Source organism: Carcharhinus amblyrhynchos, chromosome 12, assembly GCF_965287045.1.
Source record: "Carcharhinus amblyrhynchos chromosome 12, sCarAmb.v2.hapA, whole genome shotgun sequence".
Taxonomy (NCBI): domain Eukaryota; kingdom Metazoa; phylum Chordata; class Chondrichthyes; order Carcharhiniformes; family Carcharhinidae; genus Carcharhinus; species Carcharhinus amblyrhynchos.
The window spans coordinates 78415923-78438412 of record NC_137335.1 but is presented as its reverse complement, the minus strand read 5'-3'; the positions used below and the strand labels follow the sequence as shown (position 1 = coordinate 78438412).

Below are 22490 nucleotides of genomic sequence, written 5' to 3'. Positions count from 1 at the left end.
TAGGAGTCTGACATAGGTGTCTTTGTTATCTAGGTTGAGTGCAGGGCAAAGGAGATGGCGTCTGTTGTGGACGTGTTGCAATGGTAGGCAAACTGTAGTGGATCCAGGCAACCGGGAGGCTGGAACTGATTCGTGCCATGACTAACCTTTCGAAGAACTTCTTAATGATGGATGTCAGAGCCACCGGATGATCATCATTATGGCACACTGCCTGGTTTTCTTTGGTAAGGAAGGATGATCGTCTTCTTGAAGCAGATAGGGATCTCAGATTGTTGTAAAAAGATGTTGAAGACGTCTGTGAATATCCCTGCCAGCTGATCCGCACAGGATCTGAGTGCATGTCTGGGTACCCTATCCAGGCCAGTCGCGTTCCATGCATTGACCTTCGAGAAGACGGCTCTGACGTCTGCAATGGTGACCCCAGATACAGGTTCATCTGAGGCTTCCAGGGTGGAGGGCATGTTCTTGCTGACCTCTTGCTCAAAACAGGCATAGAAAACATCAGGGAAAGGTGTGTCGGAGCCGGCGATTTTACATGCCTTCATCTTGTAGTCTGTTATGTCTTACAGACGTCCATGTGGCTGGCTTGAACTCCGGCTTGGTCTGGTACTGTCTTTTGGCATCTTTGATGGATCTCCTTTGATTTGTATCTGGCTTTCTTGTATAAGTCAGGATTGCCTAACTTGAATGCCTCACACCTGGACTTCAACAAGCAATGGATACCCCTGTTTATCCATGGTTTCTGGTTTGGAAACACGCAGATTTGCTTCTTTGAATGTCTGATGTTGCAAAATCCAATCCTTTTATGCCTTACCTGTTTTTTAATGTTGGTTTGAAACTGTGACTAACAAGGAAATTTAAGTTTTTTATTTTAAAATGTCTACACACTAACTAATGAAGTCAGTTATTGCAAAGGATACTCGTTCAGGCTGGTCGCAGAGTTTTTAAATATTGACCAGTCTACTGACTAGAAGCAGTTCTGTAGGAGATCATCCGATTCCTCAGACTAACATTGCAAAACTTTCTTTGATGGATTCTCCTCCTTCAGTTTTTGCTTGTAAATCAGGGGCAAGAGCACAGCCTTATGGTCTGATTTGCCAAAGTGTGGGCAGGCGATAGAGCGGTAGGCATGTTTGATATTTGTGTACCAGTGGTCTAAGATGTTTGGGCCTCTGATGGAACAGGAGATATGTTAGTGGTAACTCGGTAGTACGCTCTTGAGCTTGGCCTGATTGAAGTCCCTGGCCATGATGAACAAGGCCTTGGAATGTTTCATCTCAAGGCTATTCGTAGTGGTGTATATTTTGTCCAGCACAATCTTCACGTCTACATGGGGCGGATGTAAACTGCCAACAGGATAATGGGGGTGAATTCCTATGGAAGGTAGTGGGGGGCGGCATTTTAGCGACAAGTATTCTAAGTCTGGGGAGCAGAAACTCACCAGAAACTAGGCACCACGAGGTATTGATTAAGAAGCAGATCTCCATCTCCCTTAGAAGGAGGAGGAAATAACCAGGAGGAAATAACAACTCTGAATTGTATTGTTGGCAAATCAAAAAGAGAGTTGGGAAAACTCAACCAGAAGTACTAAGAAATATAGAAACATTGAATCTAGGAGCAGGATTAGATCATTTAGCCCCAAGAGCTATAACCAACTTCTTCTTGAAAATATATTATGTTTTGGCTTCAATTGCTTTCTGTGGTACAACCAGGCACAAGAGCTCAAGGTGTACTCAAAAGTTGTGGCCTTGAAGGGCTCTTTCAAGAACCAACATGTGGCCCTGGCAAATAGGAGGAGATTAAAAAAAAGGAATTAAATACTATTTCAGTAAAGCTGCATTGAAACACGCAATCGTAACAAAGCAATGCACTGAAGTGCAGAGTGATAGGCAAGGGCTGAACGGAAAATAAACAGTTGAAAGAACAGTTAATTGTTCTTCAAGATCAAATTCAAAAACAATACTTAAAGCTTCGGTGGCAGGATGGAATAAAGACTATCTTGAACAGCAGAATGGAGAGAGGATCAACAAAACAAACTTGATGATATGTGAAGGGAACTTGTCTGAGAGAGGACACAGGGGATGAAGGGACTTGTCTGATAGAGGACACAGGGACGAAGGAGATTGTCTGATTGAGGACATAGGGATGAAGAGGACTTGTCTGATCGAGGACACAGGGGATGAAGGGACTTGTCTGATAGAAGACACAGGGATGAAGGAGATTGTCTGATTGAGGACATAGGGACGAAGAGGACTTGTCTGATAGAGGACACAGAGGATGAAGGGACTTGTTTGATTGAGAACACAGGAATGAAGGAGATTTGTCTGATTGAGGACACAGGGATGAAGGGGACTTGTCTCAATGAGGACGCACACAGTGGAATTCTGGCACAAACTTTTCACAAGTGTAAGTTTGGGGAGATTGGGGTAAATGGGGACTTTGGAAATGGCTACACTAAAATAGAAATTGCAATTACATGATTGGAAAATAAACAGCTATGAGTATATATTGTGCTGCTGTCGACTCTCTCAGAATATCATATGAATTACTAAGTGCTGAAAGATCCAAGTCTAGTTGGCTTCCTACAGTCCTTGTGATCCTTGTGTTTGCAAGGCTGACACCTGACCACCACCCCCCCCCACCCCGCCCAAAGTGACAACTCTACTTGGAACTTGGTTGCAACTTGGGATCAGTAGTTCAATGAAAATGCTTTAGGGATGTTCTCAAATCACCCCTGAAGAGGGCAAATATCCCCATTGATTCATAGAATTTCCCAGCCTGTGATCGACCAAAACAGAGAAGGTTCAATCAGGTAGATGCCCAACACATTGAGGGACCTCTTGGGGTCAGATGGAGCACACAAACACCCAAATACCTCTTCCGCCCAAACCTTCAAGCTCTACGTGCCCTGCATGTGGCACAGTCTGCACAAACTCTGCATTGGGCTCATTGGCCATGTCAGAATCCACTGAACAGGAATGGAAGCAAGTCAGTCTCGACTGTGAGGGGACTACCTAAGAAGAAGATACACCATTAATGAGGTTGTTGACATTGCCAACAAATTGCACCCCCGCCCCATATCAGTAAAATATATAACTATGAAATATTTAAAATTAGTTTTCCTCCGTATGGCTTGTCTCAGGTCGAAATTAAAAATGGGATAAAATCGCTGTAAAATCAAAGGAATTTATTGTAGTAGAGGGAAATAAATTAATGTAGTGATCAACAAAATGTAATGGTAATACCACGACAACACAGTTCATGAGGTTTTGATCACATTGTTGCTGAGCTTCGGAATGACTCAACATTCTGGGGATACTTGCTGGTCAAAGCTCTGAAATCTTTTTCACTCCTCAAGACAATTCACGTAAGCTGTTATCAAATCGGACAGCCTCAGGGTAAAAGACAAATACAGAATGGCAGTTCAGCAACTGTGCTTCTGAACTTGCAATCGAGAGAGGAGGAGTTCAACTCCCACCACGGCAAATTGTGACGCTAAGATTCAATCCAGTAATTGGTGGGCTGGGCACCTGGAAAATAAGCCAGGAAGACAGCCAGGCTGTCACATAGAAGTGGCAAATGTTTCAGGGAACTGAACCTGCCACTTTTCTCTGGTGTCTGGCTTACTCACGATTCCAGCCTCATACAACCTCCATCTTCCTGTCATTTATCATTTCAGTTCTCGACCTTGCTCCCATTCTGACCTTTCTGTCCTTGGCCTGTTGCACACCCAAGCTCAAGGCACAGCATCACATCTTTTGACTCAACACTCTGGACTCAACTTTGAGTTCAACAATTTTAGATCATAACTTCTGCCTCCAGCTTATCCCGTTCGGTATGGAAACACAGTGGTTAGCACTGCTATCTCACCAAGCCAGAGACCCGGGTTCGATTTCGTACTTGAGTGACTGTCTGTGTGGAGTTTGCATGTTCTCCCCATGGGTTTTCTCTAGGTGCTCTGCTTTTCTCCCACAGTCCAAAAGACATGCTGGTTAGGTGCATTGGCCGTGCTAAATTCTCCCTCAGTGTACTCAAAGGTGCCAGGATGCGACGACTAGGGGATTTTCACTGTAACTTCATTGCTGTGTTAATGTAAGCCTGACTTGTGACACTAATGAATAAGCTTCTAACTATTAGGATTGGGATGAGGAGAAATTCCTCACGATTTAGACAGCGTCTGAAAGACTTTGTGACTGGGTGTACAATCTGAGTGAATCACTGTGCCAATTCATAAAATCTTTCTTTAATGTAATCATAATTTATATTCAACCACAATTTGCCTGTTAATTCATGTTTAACTCATGTTAATTCTGGATATTAGAGTAGGATAGATAATAGCTCACTTTGCTAACTCTTGTGTAGTAAAAATGCTTCTGTTTTAAACTGTAGATTCTTGTGGCTTTATTCTTCAATAAATAGCTGGGATTTCAAATTTCATCTACTTTTTAAAAATGGTGACTGGTCTCTGTCAAGGTCATAACAAAAGTAAAAGATCTGAAGGTGGTTCACAGGACCGTTATCAAACAAAACGCAAAGACACATGAGATATTACTCAGATATGAATTTGAAGGAGTATCTTAAAAGAAGACAGAGGTAGAGAGGCTAAGGAAGGGAATTCCAGAGCTTAAGGTTCTTATTAGAGGCTATTGACCAGAAGCACCATAGAAAGCATCCTTTCCAGGTGTGTCACAGCTAGGTATGGCTCCTGCTCTGACCAAGACTGCAAGAAACTACAAAGCATTGTGAACGTAGCCCAGTCCATCATGCAAACCAGCCTCTCATTCATTGACTCTGTTGATGCTTCCCGCTGCCTCAGAAAAGCAGCCAGCCTAATCAAGGACCCCACGCACACTGAACATTCTCTCTTCCACCAACTTTCGTCAGGGAAAAGATACTTATACCAACCGAGTCAAGAACAGCTTCTTCCCTGCTGCCATCAGGCTTTTGTATGGACCCAGCATATATTAGGCTGATCTTTCTCTTTACCCTAACTGTAACTGTAACATTATATTCTGCACTCTCCTTTCCTTCTCCTCTATGTACTCTATGAAGAATATGTTTTGTCTGTACAGCGCGCAAGAAACAATACTTTTCACTGTATCCCAATACATGACAATAATAAATCAAATCAAATCAAATATTAATTCTGTTTCTCCATCCGCAACTGTTGCCCGACCACTAATTATTTCCAGTATTTATATCAGAGCTTAGGGCCGCAACAGCTGAATACAATATTAGCACACTGTAATGGTCATTACAACTAGTCTCCCTGACCTTTCAATGTCAAATATAGTTGTGAAGCACATAAACCAGGAAACTCCCATATGTCGATCCCTAGCCTGAAGTGAGTTAATTGATTATCAGTTCGGGCTACAGTCAGACCAACTCTTAGAACTGTGGACCCAGAATGGCCTGGAGTTGTGGGCCACTTCTTGTGATCAAGTCTGCATAATATGGCTGTAACAATAGGGAGATCTTGGAGGATTGCAGTTGGTTCCAGAGTTGGGAGAGTGAGCAGAAGAAGGGGCATTGACACAGATGGATTTGAACAAAAGGATAGGACATTTTTAATGCGAAGCATTGTTAGACCAGATGCCAATTTAGGTCAGTGAACACAGAAATGATGGGCGATCAGGATTGGTCAGATGTCTTTACAACACAGAAAGAGACTATTCAGCCCATCAACTCCATGCCAGCTCTCTGTAGAGCAATCCAGTTAGTCCCCTTTCCCCCGTTCTGTCCCCCAGAGCCTCAAGTACCCATCCAATTTTCTGTTGAAATCATTTCTGTTTCCATCATCCTCATGGGCAGCAAGTTTCAAGTTATTACCATTCGCTGCATAAAAATTCTCTTCCTCATATCTCCGCTGTATCTGTCATCCAAAACCTTCAATCTGAGCCCCATTGACATTGTACCATCAATTAATGGGGACAATTTTTCTTTGCCTACCTTGTCCAACCCTTTAATAATCTTTTATAATTTTATCACATTTTCCCTCAGCCTCCTTTGTTCTAAGGAGAACAAACCCCGCCTTTCCAACCTAACCTTGCAGCTAAATTCCCTCATTCCTGGAACCATTTTGGTAAATCTCCTTGAAGTTGAGTTAAAATAGCGTCAACAGAGTTTCAGGTGAGGTGACACTTATGGAGGGTAGGGATTGTTAGGTCGGTCGGATACACATTCGGGGCTAAAGTAATTGGGAGCTTTTTGAGGGATTGGGTGTTAGGCTTGGCAGAAAAGAGAACCTATGACAGAGGCAGCTAAGGGGGTGGTCTCAACCTTAGTGACAAAAGAAGTCGCAAGCTCCCTTGAGGGTGGAAGGGCAAGGTGTTTAAAGGGATGATTAATAGTGGAGATGTGAAACCAGGAGTTCTGTTAGCTTGTCAGATGACCCTACAGTAGTAGTGGGTGGATCTGGCAGAGGAGAACAAAGCCAGATAACACTTGATGTGGCCCCCAGATCTGGCAATGAATGATTAAATCTATTGTCAGAATTACTCAATTCTGCGGCCCATCTGGAGAACTGCATTCAACTTTGGAGACTGAACCTTGGGATGAATGTACTGAGCCCAGAGAGAGTACAACACTGAGTCAACAGGATTATACCAGGGTTTATACGGTTAAATTATGAGATAGGTTTTGCAAACTTGATTTGTATTCCCTTGAGTTTAAAATCTTACACGTTGATGCAACTGTTGTGTTTACAATGAAGAAAAGATTCAATAGAGTAGATAAACTATTCCCTCTGGTGAACAAATCCAGAACAAGAAGGTGCAATGTAAAATTAGATCTGAGTCAGTTAGGAGATAAGTCAGTGCTGAAAATCTGGAACTCAGCCCCCCACCTCACCCTCCCCTCACTACCTCCCAACTTTCAAGATTGAGACCTACATATATTTGAGTATTGCTAAAAAAAAAGCTATCGAAGCTTTTCATCTTGCACTCCACAGGACAGATGCAAGAATGCCAAGTTTCAAAGGGAGCAACAATTTATATATAATGGGAAAAAGGGTGCCTATTGATTGGCAAGTAGCCTCTTATTGGTCAAGTCTTTGTCATGGAGGGTACACCAGGGAATCACTGATCCTCATGCTTTTGTTTAATTTTTTAAAAAGCACCTTTTAGAACCTTAGTTAGGCTACACTTGGAATATAGTGTTCAACTTTGGTCACCACACTACCAGAAGGATGTGGAGTCTTTGGAGAGGGTATAGAAAAGGTTTACCAGAATGTTGCCTGGTATGGAGAGCATTAGCTATGAGGAGAGGTTGGAGAAACTTGGTTTGTTCTCACTGGAACGACGGAGGTTGAGGGGTGAGCTGATAGAAGTCTACAAGATCATGAGGGACATGGACAGAGTGGGTAGTCTGAAGCTTTTTCCCGGGTGCAAGAGTCAAATACTTGGGAGCATAGTTTAAAATGCAAGGGGCAAGATTTAAATGAGATATATGAGGCAGGTTTTTTACACAGAGGGTGCCTGGAACTTGCTGTTGGGTGAGGTAGTGGAAGCAGATACAATAATAGTTTTTAAGGGGCATCTTGACAAATACATGAATAGGATAGAAATAGAGGGATATCGTCTCCAAAAGGGTAGAGGGTTTTAGTTCACTCGGGCAGCATGATTGATGCAGGCTTGGAGGGCCAAAGGGCCTGTTCCTGTGCTGTAATTTTCTTTGTTCTTTGTTCACAATGCATGGACATGTTTCTTTTGCCTGCAGTGGGCAGGTCCCTACACATGGGTACATGTCAGTTTCTTTCACATCCATGGTTTTAATTACTCTGCCATTGGCAGCCATGCCTTCAGCTGACTAGGGCTACAGTGCTGGAATGACCTTTCTAACCCTCTCCCTCTCTTAGACGAGTGAAGGAGCAGAGAGAGAGCTAAGATTTTACCTGTTAAAAACCTGTTTAAAATAAGTTTAAAGCACTTTGTTCTTTGTAGAACTGTTTAAAGCATTTATTTATAGTACTTACTGCTTTAAGAATTCGGAGGGAGTGGTTAGAAGGGATTTGTGGGCCAACAGCTTTAAATCAGCGCCAGGTTTAAAAGGAGGCCTGGTGTAGACAGCGGGCAGCGGAGTGAGGGGGAAGCAGAGTGAGTTATTAGGGCTTAATATCAAAAAGGGCTGGAGGGAAAAAAGGCCAGGTGAGTTCGTTTGAAAAAACAAGGAAAAAAAAATTTTTTTCAAGACTACTACAGTGAATAATGGAGGGGCATGTGATGTGTGGTTTCTGTATGATGTGGGAACTGGTGGACCCCAGGGTCCATCCCAGTGACCATGTCTGTAGTAAGTGCAGGTTGCTGGAGGAGCTCCAGCTCAAGGTGGATGAGCTGGCCTCTGAGCTACAGTCACTGAGGCTCATCAAGGGGAGAGAGGGTGCCATTGTCAATGGGGTGCAAGTGACATCCACCCCCCCTAGACTGGCTAACTCTAAGGGTCAGGGACAAGAGGGGGCTGCTGGGAGGAGGAAGGGGGGTGAGGAGCGGAGGCCTCAGCCTCTTAATCTGCATAACAGGTTTGAGGTTCTTGCTTCCAGGCTGGACGAGAACGAGGCAGGTGAGGTTGGTGAGCAAACTTCACACGGTACAGTGATGCAGCAGGACATAGGCAAAGAGAAGGGGAAAAGGAATGTAGTAGTGATTGGGGATAGTGGGGTGAAGGGTATTGACACTGTCCTTTGTCACAATGACAAAGTGCACAGAAGGGTGTGTTGTCTGCCTGGTGCTCGGGTACGGGATGTCGCAGCTGGGCTGCAGAGGAACCTGGAGTGGGAGGGTGAGAATCCGGTCGTTGTGGTACATGTGGGTGCCGGCGATGTAAGCAAAATGCGGACTGAGGATCTGGGGAGGGAGTATGAAAAGCTGGGAATGGAATTAAAAAGTAGAACCAACAAGGTGGTTATCTCTGGGCTACTGCCTGAACCGAGTGCAGATGGGCGTAGGGTTGACAGGATTAAGGATGTGAATGGGTGGCTCAGGGATTGGTGTGGGAGGAATGGGTTTGAATTTATGGGGCATTGGCACCAGTATTGGGGTAGGTGGGACCTGTTCGGGCGGGATGGGGTTGGTCTGAACCGTGCTGGGACCAGAGTGCTGGCGAATCGAGTAAAGAGGACTGTAGACAGGGCTTTAAACTAATTAGGGGGGGAGGGTGCGAGGGTAGGTGACGTTACGAGGTCTAAAGTTAAGGAGAGGGTACAGGTAAGGGAAGAGGCCGAGGATGTCCCAATAATAGAGGGAGTAGGGGGCGTGAGTATGGTTGGTGGCGTTACAGCAAATAGGGTCCAGGTGAAGGCTGGGATGAAAGCGCTTTATCTGAATGCACGAAGCATTCGGAATAAAGTGGATGAGCTGGTGGCGTAGATCGACACAAATGGATACGATCCGGTGGCCATTACAGAGACGTGGCTGCAGGGTGACAGGGACTGGGAGCTGAATGTACAGGGCTATCAAGTGTTTAGGAAGGATAGGCAGGAGGGAAAAGGGGGGGGTGTAGCTCTGCTGATTAAGGATAGCATCACGGTGGTAGCAAGGGATGATATTGGAGCCAAGGAGCAGAGGGTGGAATCGTTGTGGGTGGAGATTAGGAACAGCAAAGGGAGGAAGACGCTGGTGGGTGTCGTCTATAGGCCCCCGAATAATGATCTGGAGGTGGGGCGGGCTGTTAACGCGCAAATAAGTGCGACGTGCAGGAATGGGACGGCCGTAGTTATGGGGGATTTCAATCTGCATATTGATTGGTCGACCCATGTTGGACACGGAGGGCTCGAGGAGGAGTTCTTGGAATGCTGCCGGGATAGTTTCCTCGAACAGTATGTGTTGGAGCCGACAAGGGAGTGAGCTATCTTGGATCTGGTGCTATGTAATGAGGCGGGTAGAATTAGGGACCTTGCGGTGAAGGATCCTCTTGGGGACAGTGATCATTGTATGGTGGAGTTTCTGGTGCAGATGGAGGAGGAGAAAGTGGGTTCCCAGACACGCGTACTTTGTTTGAATAGAGGGGAGTACAGTAGGATGAGAGAAGAATTGTGAATGTGGACTGGGGGAGCGCGTTGGAGGGAGGGTCTGCTGAGGAGCAGTGGAGGATCTTTAAGGAGATCTTTCTTGGTGCTCAGCGGAAATTTATTCCGATGGTCAAAAAGGACCATAGGAGGAGAGGTAATAAGCCGTGGATAACGAAGGAGGTGAAGGAAAGTGTTAAATTAAAAGCGGAGGAATTTAGAGTAGCTAAGAGTAGTGGGCGAGAAGAGGATTGGGAGAGGTTTAAATGTCAACAAAGATTGACAAAGAAGTTGATAAAGAAGGGTAGGAGAAACTATGAAGCTGGGCTAGCGCTTAATATAAAAAAGGATAGCAAGTGTTTTTATAAATATATAAAAAGGAAGAGGCTGGCTAGGGTGAATGTTGGTCCTTTAGAGGATGAGAAAGGGGACCTAGTGGTAGGGGATGGGGATATGGCTAAGGTATTGAATAACTTTTTTGTTTCTGTCTTCACGGAGGAGGACGTGAATAATTTGCCGGGTGTTAGCGATGGAAAGGTGGTAGGACTGGAGGGTCTTAACGATATTACTGTTACTAGAGAGGCGGTGCTCGACAGACTGGAGGGGCTGATTGTGGACAAGTCCCCAGGACCGGATGGAATGCATCCGAGGGTTCTGAAAGAAATGGCGGAGGTGATAGTGGATGCCTTGGTGGTTATTTTCCAGACGTCGCTGGATTCCGGGGAAGTGCCGGATGGTTGGAAAACGGCTAATGTTACGCCATTGTTTAAGAAGGGTGCCAGGCAAAAGGCAGGGAATTATAGGCTGGTTAGTTTAACGTCTGTGGTAGGTAAAATGTTAGAATCTGTCATTAAGGAGGAAATTGCAAGGCATCTTGAAGGGAATTGCTTGATAGAGCAGACGCAGCACGGTTTCATTAAAGGGAAGTCGTGTCTGACAAATTTACTGGAGTTCTATGAGGATGTGTCTAGGGCGGTGGATAGAGGAGAGCCGGTGGATGTGGTCTTTCTAGATTTTCAGAAGGCGTTTGACAAAGTACCTCACAAGAGGTTACTGCAGAAGGTCGAGGGACATGGAGTTGGGGGTAGGGTGTTAGCGTGGATAGAGGATTGGTTGTCAAATAGGAGGCAGAGAGTGGGGGTCAACGGGTGCTATTCGGATTGGCGGATGGTGACTAGTGGAGTGCCCCAGGGGTTGGTGCTGGGGCCTCAGCTTTTTACCATTTATATAGATGATCTGGAGGAGGGAACCGTGTAGGGTGTCGAAATTTGCTGATGACGCCAAGATTGGGGGAATGGCAAATTGTGCGGAGGGTGTGGAGAGTCTGCAGAAGGATCTAGATAGGCTGGGCGAATGGGCCAGGAAATGGCAAATGGAATTTAATGTTGGGAAGTGTGAGGTGGTCCACTTTGGTAGGAATAATGGTAGGAAGGACTATTACTTACGGGGCGAAAAACTGCAGCAGGCGACGGTGCAGAGGGACCTCGGGGTCCTTGTGCATGAGTCGCAAAAACCCAGCTTGCAGGTGCAGCAGGTGGTCAGCGAGGGGGATTGAATATAAAAGTAGGGAGGTCTTGCTGCAGCTGTATAGGGCATTGGTGAGGCCGCAGCTGGAGTACTGTGTGCAGTTTTGGGCGCTGCACCTGCGCAAAGATATTTTGGCCTTGGAGGGAGTGCAGAGGAGGTTTACTAGGCTGATACCGGAGTTGAGGGGGTTGAGCTATGAGGAGAGGCTGAATAAACTAGGCTTGTACTCGTTAGAGTTTAGAAGAATGAGGGGAGATCTCATTGAGACGTATAAGATGATGAATGGGATGGATAGGATAGAGGTGGAGAGACTCATCCCACTCAAAAAAGACAGTAGGACTAGGGGGCACAGCCTCAAGATAAAGGGGGGGCGGTTTAGAATGGAGTTGAGGAGGAACTTCTTCACTCAAAGGGTGGTGAATCTCTGGAATTCTCTGCCCGTTGAAGTGGTGGAGGCTGCCTCGCTAAATATTTTTAAGACGCGGGTTGATGGGTTTTTGATGAGAGAGGGGATTAAGGGTTATGGGGAGAGGGCGGGAAGGTGGAACTGAGCCGCGACAGATCAGCCATGATCTTATTGAATGGCGGGGCAGGCTCGAAGGGCTGGATGGCCTACTCCTGCTCCTATTTCTTATGTTCTTAATATCTACCTCTTGGGCCAAAGTGTTTGCTTGTCTGCCCTAATATCATCTTATGTGTCTCAATGTGAAATTTTGTTTGATAATACTGCTGTGTTGAGCCTTGGGGTATTTCCTATTAAAATATAAATGGACTGTCTGAGAGTCAGACAGGAGACAGATTCAGTTGCGACTTTCAGCAGGGAGTTGGTTAACCATGCGAAAAGAAAAACCACCTGCACGGCTAAAGGGAAAGAGGAGGGTTGTGAAACTAGCGGAGTTGTCCTTGCAGAGAACGGTTCACCAAACAGCTGTTTTTTGTGCTGTAAGTATTCTATAGCAAGAAGTCTCACAACACCAGGTTAAAGTCCAACAGGTTTATTTCTTAGTCAGGTGAGTGGAGAGTTCTGATCCCAAACAGGGCATATAAAGGCACACACAATTTACAGGATACTGATTAGAATGTGAGTCTTTACAGCTAATCTGCTATTCAAGTCTTAAAATTGCAGACAATGTGAGTGGCGATAGCATTAAGCATAGGTTAAAGAGATATGCATTGTCTCCAGTCAGGACAGTAAGTGAGATGTTGCAAGTTCAGGCAAGAGATGGGGGTTACAGATAGTGTGACATGATCCCAAGATCCCGGTTGAGGCCATCCTCATGTGTGCGGAACTTGGCTATCAGTTTCTGTTCAGTGACTCTGGGCTGTCTGTGTCGTGAAGGCCACCTTGGAGAAAACTTACCCGAAGATCAGAAACCGAATGCCCGTGACCGCTGAAGTGTTATTTTTATTTTGAATGCACTACATGAGATTCTTTATGAAGTGTTTGTAAGTTAAAGACAAGTGTAATGAGCTGCAAAGTCTTTGATAAGGTTGTCCACTGTGATCAAATGTACTCCTGGAGGTTTGATTTCATGATGGTGGCCCATTGGCACAGTTGTCCAATGGCTAACACTGCTGCCTTACAGCACCAGGGACCCGCGTTCAATTTCCACCTCGGGTCACAGTCTGTGTGGAGTTTGCACGTTCTCCCTGTGTCTGCAAGGGATTCTTCCAGGTGCTCCGGTTTCCTCGCACACTCCAAAGATTTGTGGGTTGGGTTGATTGACTATGCTAAATTGACCCTAGTGCTATGGGGGATTTGCAGCGTAAATATATGGGGGTGAGGGAATACTGCCGAGGTGGGACTGTGGTTTGTGCAGACTCAATGTGCCAAATGGCCTCCTTCTACACTGTAGGGATTCTCTGATTCTATGTGTAGATTAGGGAGATTAGTGGGATAAATGCGAAGGGTTAAGGAGGCGTGTAGCTGGGTAAAATGTTCTTTTGAAAAGTTGGCACAGACTTGATGAGCTGAATGGCCTCCGTCTGCACTGTAGGAATTCTACAGAAATTGCATGGTGCTTGACATCAGTCAGCCAGCCAGTCTTCCCTTTTCAATAATTTTATATCTGGTAAAGAGAAATGTTAAAAAAAATTTAAAAAGCAATTTTCAATATCTTGATGATTTTTCTCCAGGATTGTATACAACAGTGTCCTGGAGATGGATCTTCAATTTCTGAAGACTCCAGCATGGTCCTGGACCGCTGTTAGCCCTGCTGATTGCTGAGTGTCCTTACAAATAGCACAGAGGAGTCTGAGCCTGGGACTGGAACGCCCCTCCCCCACCCTGTCTAGATGCGCGCATGCGCAGAGCTACCTGGCCCGACTCAGCTCACGTGACCTGGCGCCTCCCGGCTCCCGGCCCGCGCTGTCCAGACGGTGTCGCCGCGGTCGCCATTGCTCGGTACGGCCCGAAAAGTACTTCGCTGAGGACGGATTCGAGAGCACAAACAAAGAGGGGCAGCGGGGGAGAAGGAGAAGTGTTCACGGCCGCCGAGCAGCACCCGCCGCCATGTCGACCGAGAGCGAAGCGGAGAAGCCGAAGGTGAATGCCGCGGGGTGGGGGGAGACGGTAGGGTTTAAAGGTCACTGGCATGCGCAGTGGGCCACTTCAATGTCAAGTCAAGGTCCCAGCCCCCTTCCTCCCTTTGTTCATGGTGAAAATGGACTCCAGAGAGATAGAACAACAGGAATACTGGAAATACTCAACAGCATCCAGCCCAACTCAGCATTTTATGGTTAAATTTCAAATTTTCAGCCTTTTGTGTTGTTTATAGATACCCTGCAGTAGCCCATTCAGCCCATCAAGTTTACACTGACAACAATCCCACCCAGGACCTATCCCCATAACTCTGCGTACAACAAAATGGTTGACTCTCAACTGCCCTCGGGTAACCAGGGCTGGGCAATAAATGCTGTAAGAAGTCTCACAACACCAGGTTAAAGTCCAACAAGTTTATATGTAGTAAACGCCACTAGCTTTCAGAACTGGCTGTTCCTTTGTCAGGTGGGTGGCAGTTCTGATCACAAACAGGGCGTGTAAAGACACAAATGCAACCTGTTGGACTTTAACCTGGTGTTGTGAGATTTCTTACTGTGTTTATCCCAGTCCAATGCTGCCATCTCCACATCAGTAAATGCTGGCCAGCCAACAATGCCCATGCCCCACCGAATGAATTAAAAATACCTTCCTAATCCTCTGACACTAAGGGGCAATTTACCTTTGTCAGTCAACTTATCATGCACACCTTTGGACTGTGGGAGGAAATTGGAGCATCCGGAAGAAACCCACGCAGACCCATGGAGAACATGCAGACTCTGCACTGTCACTTAAGGCCAGATTCGAAGCCAGGTCCCCGACACTGTGAGGCACAGTAAGAAGTCTCACAACACCAAGTCCAACAGGTTTATTTGGTGGTATAAGCCACAAGCTTTCAGAGCACTGCCCCTTCATCTGGTGAGAGTTCTGTTCACAAACAGGGCATATAAAGACACAAACTCATTTACAAAATAATGGTTGGAATGCAAGTCTTTCCAGGTAGTCAAGTCTTGAAGTCTTAACTGTGAGGCAGCAGTACTAACCACTGTGCCACTCTTGAAGTTGGTTTACTCCACTTCAAAATGGTATAAATATTCTTAACTCTGCAAATGATCTGTGAATGATCAGGAGAGGACAAGATCAGGCCTGGCTCTGATGCACCCCACATGGTCAACTAGCCAGCCAACACATTGAAATTAAAAAATAAGTTGTGAAATTGTACCCCACAAGAAATGCGGCATTGTCAAGAATGCTGATCTTCAGTTGAGGCATTAAATCACAATCACCTTTGCTTGTTGTGATGTTTCAAACCGATCTCTTAATTTCAAAGAAGAGCCAAGATTCTCGTTTTCTAAACAGCGTATTATTCATCAGCTGAAAACAGCGACAGATTATTCACTCAAGGTGTTTTTGACACAGGTGCTATGTTTCCCTGCATAACAGCTACTGCTGCTGCCCATCCAAGTAGTTCATGGTGTGAGAGCATATGGTTATTGGATTGTCGGCTTTTGAGTTGTGCATCTTGGGCTTCTGGTCAGTATTATTATTAGAAACAAATCATGTTCTAATTTGGCAATAAGACATTTTTTGTTTGTGTTTAGTCATTCAAGCTCCTGGGAATCTTGGATGTACAGAATATTCCATGTGCCCGAAACTCAGTCCTGTATGGATCAGCTGGTGCTGTAGTAGGTGGACTTGGCTACTTCCTAGCCACAAGTGAGCATCCTTGTTGATATTGGAATGAATCTTTTCAGAGCCCTTTTCTATTACATCTATACTAAGAGTTGATAACATTAAAGGTTTGCAATGGACAGTGCAAGAATACTGCTATGAATAATGAATGCTGAATAATGTTGGATTTGTTTTGTTTTGGAAGCGACTGGTCTGCTTAAAATGAGGGACGTCACTGTTGGGAAATTGGACAGCCTCTATTATTTGAGATCATAAGAACCAGGAAATGTTAAAGTTTATTTATTTGTCACAAGTAAGCTTATATTCACACTGCAACAAAGTTACTGTGAAAATCCCCAAGTCGCCACACACCCACATTATTCAGTACACTGAGGGAGAATTTAGCATGGCCAATGTACCTAAACTGCACAGTTTTTCAGACTGTGGGAGGAAATCGGAGCACCCTGAGGAAACCCACGCAGACACAGGGAGAAAGTGCAAACTCCACACAGACAGTACCCAAGCCAAGAATTGAGCCTGGGTCCCTGGTGCTGTGAGGCAGCAGTGCTAACCACTGTGCCATCGTGCTGCCCCATATGGTTTTAAAAATCTGGGGTCTGCCACTTAAGACAGAGATAAGAAGAAATATTTTCTCTGAGGGTTGTGAATCTTCCCCAGAGATTGGTAAAGGCAGAATCAATGAATATTTTTTAGGCAGAAGTAAATAGATTCTTGACTAACAAGGAAGTAAAAGGTTATCGGGAGTAGATGGAATTAGGAATTGAGGCTACAATCAGGTCAGCCATAATTTTATTGGATGGTAGAACAGGTTCAAGGGACTGAATGACCTACTCCTGCTTCTCGTTCATTTGTACATAAATAGAAGCAAGAATAGAGCGTTTGGTCCTTCAGTCTTGTTCTGCATTTCAATGAGATGGTTAATCTTCTATCTACACCTTCCCACCATTTCCCCATAAATCTTGATTCCCTTTGGACCCAAAATTCTAGCTATTTATGACCTGAATATACTCAACTACTGAACACCCACTGCTGTTGCAATGGAAAATTCCAAAGGTTTGCAACTCTTTAACTGAAGTCTTACTCCATTGGAGACAAGGTGAGGCTTCCACTATACTTCCCTGATCGTGGAATGGTTACAGCAAAGAAGGAGGCCATTCAGTCTTTGTATCCTTGCCTTCTCTCTGTAAGAACAACTCAGCTAATCCCACTCCTGCTGCCCTTCCCTGCAGCCCTGTAATATTTTTCTCTCACGCCACCTCAGCTGCTTTCGTCAATAACCTTAAATTCACTTGTTTCTTGACCCTTCCAACAAGGGGAAGGGGTTCTTCCTATCCGCCCAGACCCCTTACGCACAATAAGAAGTCTTACAACACCAGGTTAAAGTCCAACAGGTTCATTTGGAATCATGAGCTTTCAGACCGCCGCTCCTTCGTCGGGTGAGTGGAGTGTTGGGTTCACAAACAGGGCATATATAGACACAGACTCAATTACAAGATAATGGTTGGAACCCTCTTCCTTATTAACTTGTAATTGAGTCTGTGTCTATATATGCCCTGTTTGTGAACCCAACTGCCGACTCACCTGATGAAGTGGCAGTACACCGAAAGCTCGTGTGACCAAATAAACCTGTTGGACTTTAACCTGGTGTTGTGAAACTTCTTACTGTGCCCACCCCAGCCCAACACTGACATCTCCACATTCATAGACCCCTTATGATTTTGAAAACCCCTATTAAATTTCCTCTCAAACTTTTCAAAGGAGAACAGTCCCAGTTTTGCCAATCTATTTGCGCAACTGAAATCTTTCATTGCTAGAACCAGTGTTAGTAGACTATTCAACCGTAGGAAGAAATGCAACAAAGCCTAGTCCATTTTCCAAAAATAAGTAAGCCAGGCAGTTCTCCACTGGTGCCACTTTGTCTCCTGACTATTTCTGGCACTTTAGATTTATATTTCAGATTTTCAGTCTCCTGAATGTTTTGCCTTTGTTTGTTCTAACAATAATAACTGACAGTCAAGAGACCAATTGTAGTAAGTCCATTGTTCCACTGGCTGAGGCTGATGAACTCTGTATAGGCTGGAATGATGTGGACATGCTGGTGTTGGACTGGGGTGGACAAGATGCAAAGTCACACGACACCAGGTTATATTCCAACAGGTTTATTTGAAATCACAAACTTATGGAGCACTGTTCCTTCCTCAGGTGAAGTGCACTGTTGGACTATAACCTGGTGTTGTGTGATCTCTCACATAGGCTGGAAGACCTGGGACATTCTGACCTATGACATGTGAAAAGCATGAACAGTGCTGAACACGCATAACTAGAATGTAGTCAGCAAGGTAATGACTGTCTATTCATTGACTCTTTAAATTAACATAGCACAGGAATTGATTAATTGGGCTGAATGGCCTGTATCTGTGCCTCACTTGCAAAATGGCTTTACCAGAGCAGCTTTCCAGGAAGCCCATATGTCAAGCCATTTGCAACATTAGTGAACATAATTGAATTTTGTTTAAATATTTGCAATAATTCTGCCTTCTCTTTTCCTGCAGGCAGAGTAAAGCGGTCTTTTGACTTTGGTGTTGGGAGCTTTTTACTTACTACTTTGGGAACGTGGTAAGTGGGTTACCTGTTGATCTTGAAAATGTAACCTTTATTCCATCAGTGTAAGGTTTAAGGTTAAGTGGTACATCGCGGTTATTGTAATGCAGAGGGCTGGGCTAATAAATTGGAATTCCAATCCAATCCCACCACAAGAAGCTGGGAAGTTTAAGTTCAATTAATTGATTAAAATATGGAATGAAAAAGTTGTATCCGTCAAGGTGACGATAGAACTACAAAGAAACCCAATTGGTTTACTAAGGCCTTTTGAGAGGAAATTTGACTTCACGCCACAAAGATACTGGTACAGATATTATGTTAGCGCAGGTACTGCAGTACAATGGGGCTTTAAACCTGCTGTGGCAATTTGTCATTGGTTTTGAAATCCTGTGGTATTTGCTGGAAGTAATTTGATTCAGATTTTCAAACACGTGCACTTTTTTCAGGATGTTCTGCAGGTATCAGAATGCAAAACTGAGAATCCAGCAGCGAATGATACAGGAAGGTGTGAAAAACAAGATCATGTTCGAAGGGACCACATTGGATCCAACCAGAAAATCGGATACAGGCAATAAAGACAGCCAAAGCTAAAACTCATAGGACGTTGGCCTTGAGAGCAACACAGCTTGTGGCCAGAAGGATGAATTCTTGCAAGTTCAAAGGATCTCATACCTTGGATTGTAGTCCCTGCCTGCTCGTTTAAGAAAGCCAAGTTGCCTTTCCATAACTGGGTGCCTAATGTATGAGAGACATGGTCCAATATAAGGAGAACCAGTGAGACAGTGCAGCTCTGTGCTTTAATCGTGAGGAGATGTATTTATTATTAACCTGACAAGATAATGATCAACCTCTAGAGTTTCAACCTCTCAAGGTAACTCTGACTTTTGAGTGGCAAATATACTGGCAACTTGCAGGCACAATATTTTTGACTATTCATCTCAAATGATTGGAATGATTCTTAGACTTGAGTTTCTGATGTACGTTCCTGTTTGCCTTGGGTCTCTGCTGAATGTGAAGCCAGATAAATTCAAATTGTAAAAATTCAATTTCAAAATCAATAATGCAGAATCATATCCAAGGATTAGAAATACACTGATTTGAAACTAAAGGTCTTTAATATTTGATTCAATTTTTTATTGTCACATGTATTAACATACAGTGAAAAGTATTGTTTCTTGCACGCTATACAGATAAAACGTACCATTCTTGAAGAAGGAAACAAGAGAGTGCAGAATGTAGTGTGACAGTCATAGCTGGGGTGTAGAGAAAGATCAACTTAATGCAAGGTCGATCCATTCACATTCTGACAGCAAAGGGAAGAAGCTGTTCTTAAGTTGGTTGGTAGGTGACCTCAGATTTTTGTATCTTTTTCCCAACAGAAGGTAGAAGAGAGAATGTCTGAGGTGCATGGGTCCTTGATTATGCTGGCTGCTTTTCCAAGGCAGCAGGAAGCATAGACAGAATCAATGGATGGGAGGCTGGTTTGCATGAAGAGGTTGTTGCAATCAACTTCCAACTTGTTGGGTTCAAAGTTTATAAAATTACAAGTGTTGTGGTGAATTTCTTGTCTCAAGTCGTAAATGAATTCCGAATCATCTGTGTTCCCGTCCTCTTCTGATTGAGCCTAGGTGTTCTGTCCCCTTTTTTGCCTCCTGTCTTCACCACCACCCTCCCCTATCTCTTCCAAACCCTTTTGCTCAAATCTAAGATGGATTGGCATACTTAAAAATGTCCTTGATGCTTGCACAGATTGGGGTCATCATAGCATTTAAGTTTTCTGATGGAGTCATGGCACTTAACATTGGCAGGGGAAACATAGGAAATCGGAGAAAGCCACTTAGCCCCTTATCATAGAAAAGGAGGGGGAGTGGGCCCTTTGAACCTGCTCCACTATTAATTATGATCATGGCTGATCATCCAACACAACAGCCTGACCTTGCCTTCCCCTATGGCTGATCTGTGTTTTAACTCCATTCGCCTGTCTCAGCTCAGTATCCTCTTTATACCCTTGCCTACCAAATATCTACTGATTGCAGATTTAAAATTGTTAATTGAGTGAGCATCTACTGATTTCTGAGGGAGGGTGTTCTGCATTTCTACCACCTTTTGTGAAATCTTTCCTGACTTCTCTCCTGCATGGTCTGGGTCAGATTTTAAGTTAATGTCTCTTCCTTTTAGATACAGATCTGTCGATTCCTTTCAAGATCCTAACAAAACCCTCATCACCCCTTATGTTTCAATAGGCTACTCAAATTATCATCATAAAACGGAAGGAGCCAAAATTTGTGCGTTTGGCAATTGCAAAGACTTTTTAAAAAGCTTGAGCCTTGATATTTTCTTGTGTATTCTTTAGTCTTTCCGCTCATGTTTCTGCTTCCAGTGAACTTACTCCATTTTGAAGCTTCACCCTGTTCATTTCAGCTCTTGTTGGGCTGCAATGAAAACGGGCTCAGGGCAAGGTGTGGCATTTCACCTCGAGGTGAGAGAAGTCCATCTCTGCAGGCTGTGCAGGCAAATAATGACAAGTGAGGATCCTTCACCACCAACAGCTGCTCAGCCAACCTTGGGGAGCGAAGCAACTCTCGGTGTTACAGCTACTTGAAAGAAGTGAAGCTTACTTCTGAAATCTGAAATCTCGCCCTCCAAACCTCAGCCAGGATAGTTTGCCCACCTTCCCAGCATGCCTCTTCATTGAGCTCATTTATGGTGTTCCAAAATGGCTGACAAGGAAAGCAGAATTGGCAGGTTTCTCCAAGCGGCCAGCAAATCATGAAAGCTGTCAAGGATTTCCAATATATCCTTATTCTTTACAGCATTCAGCAGCCTGACATCCCAATGTATTAGAAGTTCAACTTTATTTATTGTCACAAGTAGGCTTACAAACACTGCAATGAAGTTACTGTGAAAATCCCCTAATTCCAGTGCCTGTTTGTAGGCGGAGAGATTCTTTCCACTTAGAAAGGAAACAAGAACTAGAGAACACAGCCTCAAAATAAGGGGGAATCAGTTTAGAACAGAGTTGAGGAGGAACTTCTTCTCTCAGAGGGTAGTGAATCTCTGAAATTCTCTGCCCATTGAAGCGGTGGAGGCTACCTCGTTAATATGTTTAAGTTACAGGTAGATAGATTTCTGATCAATGAGGGAATTAAGGGTTATGGGGAGCAGGCGGGTCAGTGGAACTGAACCACTTTCAGATCAGCCATGATCTTATTGAATGGTGGGGCAGGCTCGAGGGCTAGATGGCCTACTCCTGCTCCTATTTCTTATGTTCTTATGTTTGGGTGCACTGAGGAAGAATTTAGCATAGCCAATGCACCGAACCAGCACATCTTTTGGATTGTGGCAGGAAAGCACGCAGGCACGGGGAGAACATGCAGACTCCACACAGGCAGTCACCCAAGCTGGGAATTGAACCCAGTCCCTGCTTAACAAAAGCTTTGGTGAATTGCCGTGGGAAATTAAATAATGAACTCTCATCTATACAGCATCTCACAGGATGTTCCAAAGTGCTTTACGGCTAGTGAGGTATTTTTCAAGTGTCGCTCCTGTTGTAGGAACTCCATGAGCACGTGCTTAGTGTCCGCAACTTTGCATTTGCATTTGAGCTTCCCATGAAGACTGGTGAATAATGTCCTCGCAGCCAATCCTCACAACCCAAAATGGCAAGAGCTCACTCTGGTTATTTACACTTTCACACCAGGTACTGGTTTCTGTAACAATGTTTACAAATGAAACAACGGCTCCAAAAGCTAATTTTGTCCTGTGTGATTTTTTTTTTAAAAGCGATATTATAAACAAGTGCTTTATCGTTGTATAAATGGTTTTCTAAACAATGATGTGGAGATGTTGGCGTTGGACTGGGGTTGGCACAGTAAGAAATCTCACAACGCCAGGTTAAAAGTCCTTCAGAGTTTATTTGGTATCATGAGCTTTCAGAGCGCTGCTCCTTCATCAGGTGAGGAAGGAGCAGAGCCAGATAAACCTGTTGGATTTTAACCTGGTGTTGTGAGACTTCTTACCGTGTCCTCCTAAGCAATGTCAGTGACGTAATAGCACTTATCTGAGGATCTGTGAAAACCGTCAGACAGGACTTGTTGAATTAAATAATGGTTCTTCATGAAATGTTTTCCA

General features: G+C 44.5%; 2 protein-coding genes across 3 annotated transcripts in view; one reads left to right on the top strand and one right to left on the bottom strand.

The window, feature by feature from the left end:
* Positions 1–13902, bottom strand: part of tspan33b (tetraspanin 33b) — a 63191-nt gene extending 49289 nt beyond the window's left edge. The window contains exon 1 of one of the 2 annotated variants that reach the window (XM_080200791.1): positions 13845–13902. The gene's annotated coding sequence lies outside the window, so the exon portion shown is untranslated. The remainder of the gene's footprint in view (positions 1–13844) is intronic. The other variant, XM_080200792.1, reaches the window with a different exon arrangement.
* On the top strand, positions 13888–22490 carry cox20 (cytochrome c oxidase assembly factor COX20). The gene is made up of 4 exons (XM_080200793.1): positions 13888–14072; positions 15668–15782; positions 18311–18374; positions 18806–22490. Exons 1-4 carry the CDS (start codon positions 14040–14042, stop codon positions 18948–18950), a joined length of 357 nt encoding a protein of 118 aa, XP_080056919.1. The 5' UTR covers positions 13888–14039; the 3' UTR covers positions 18951–22490.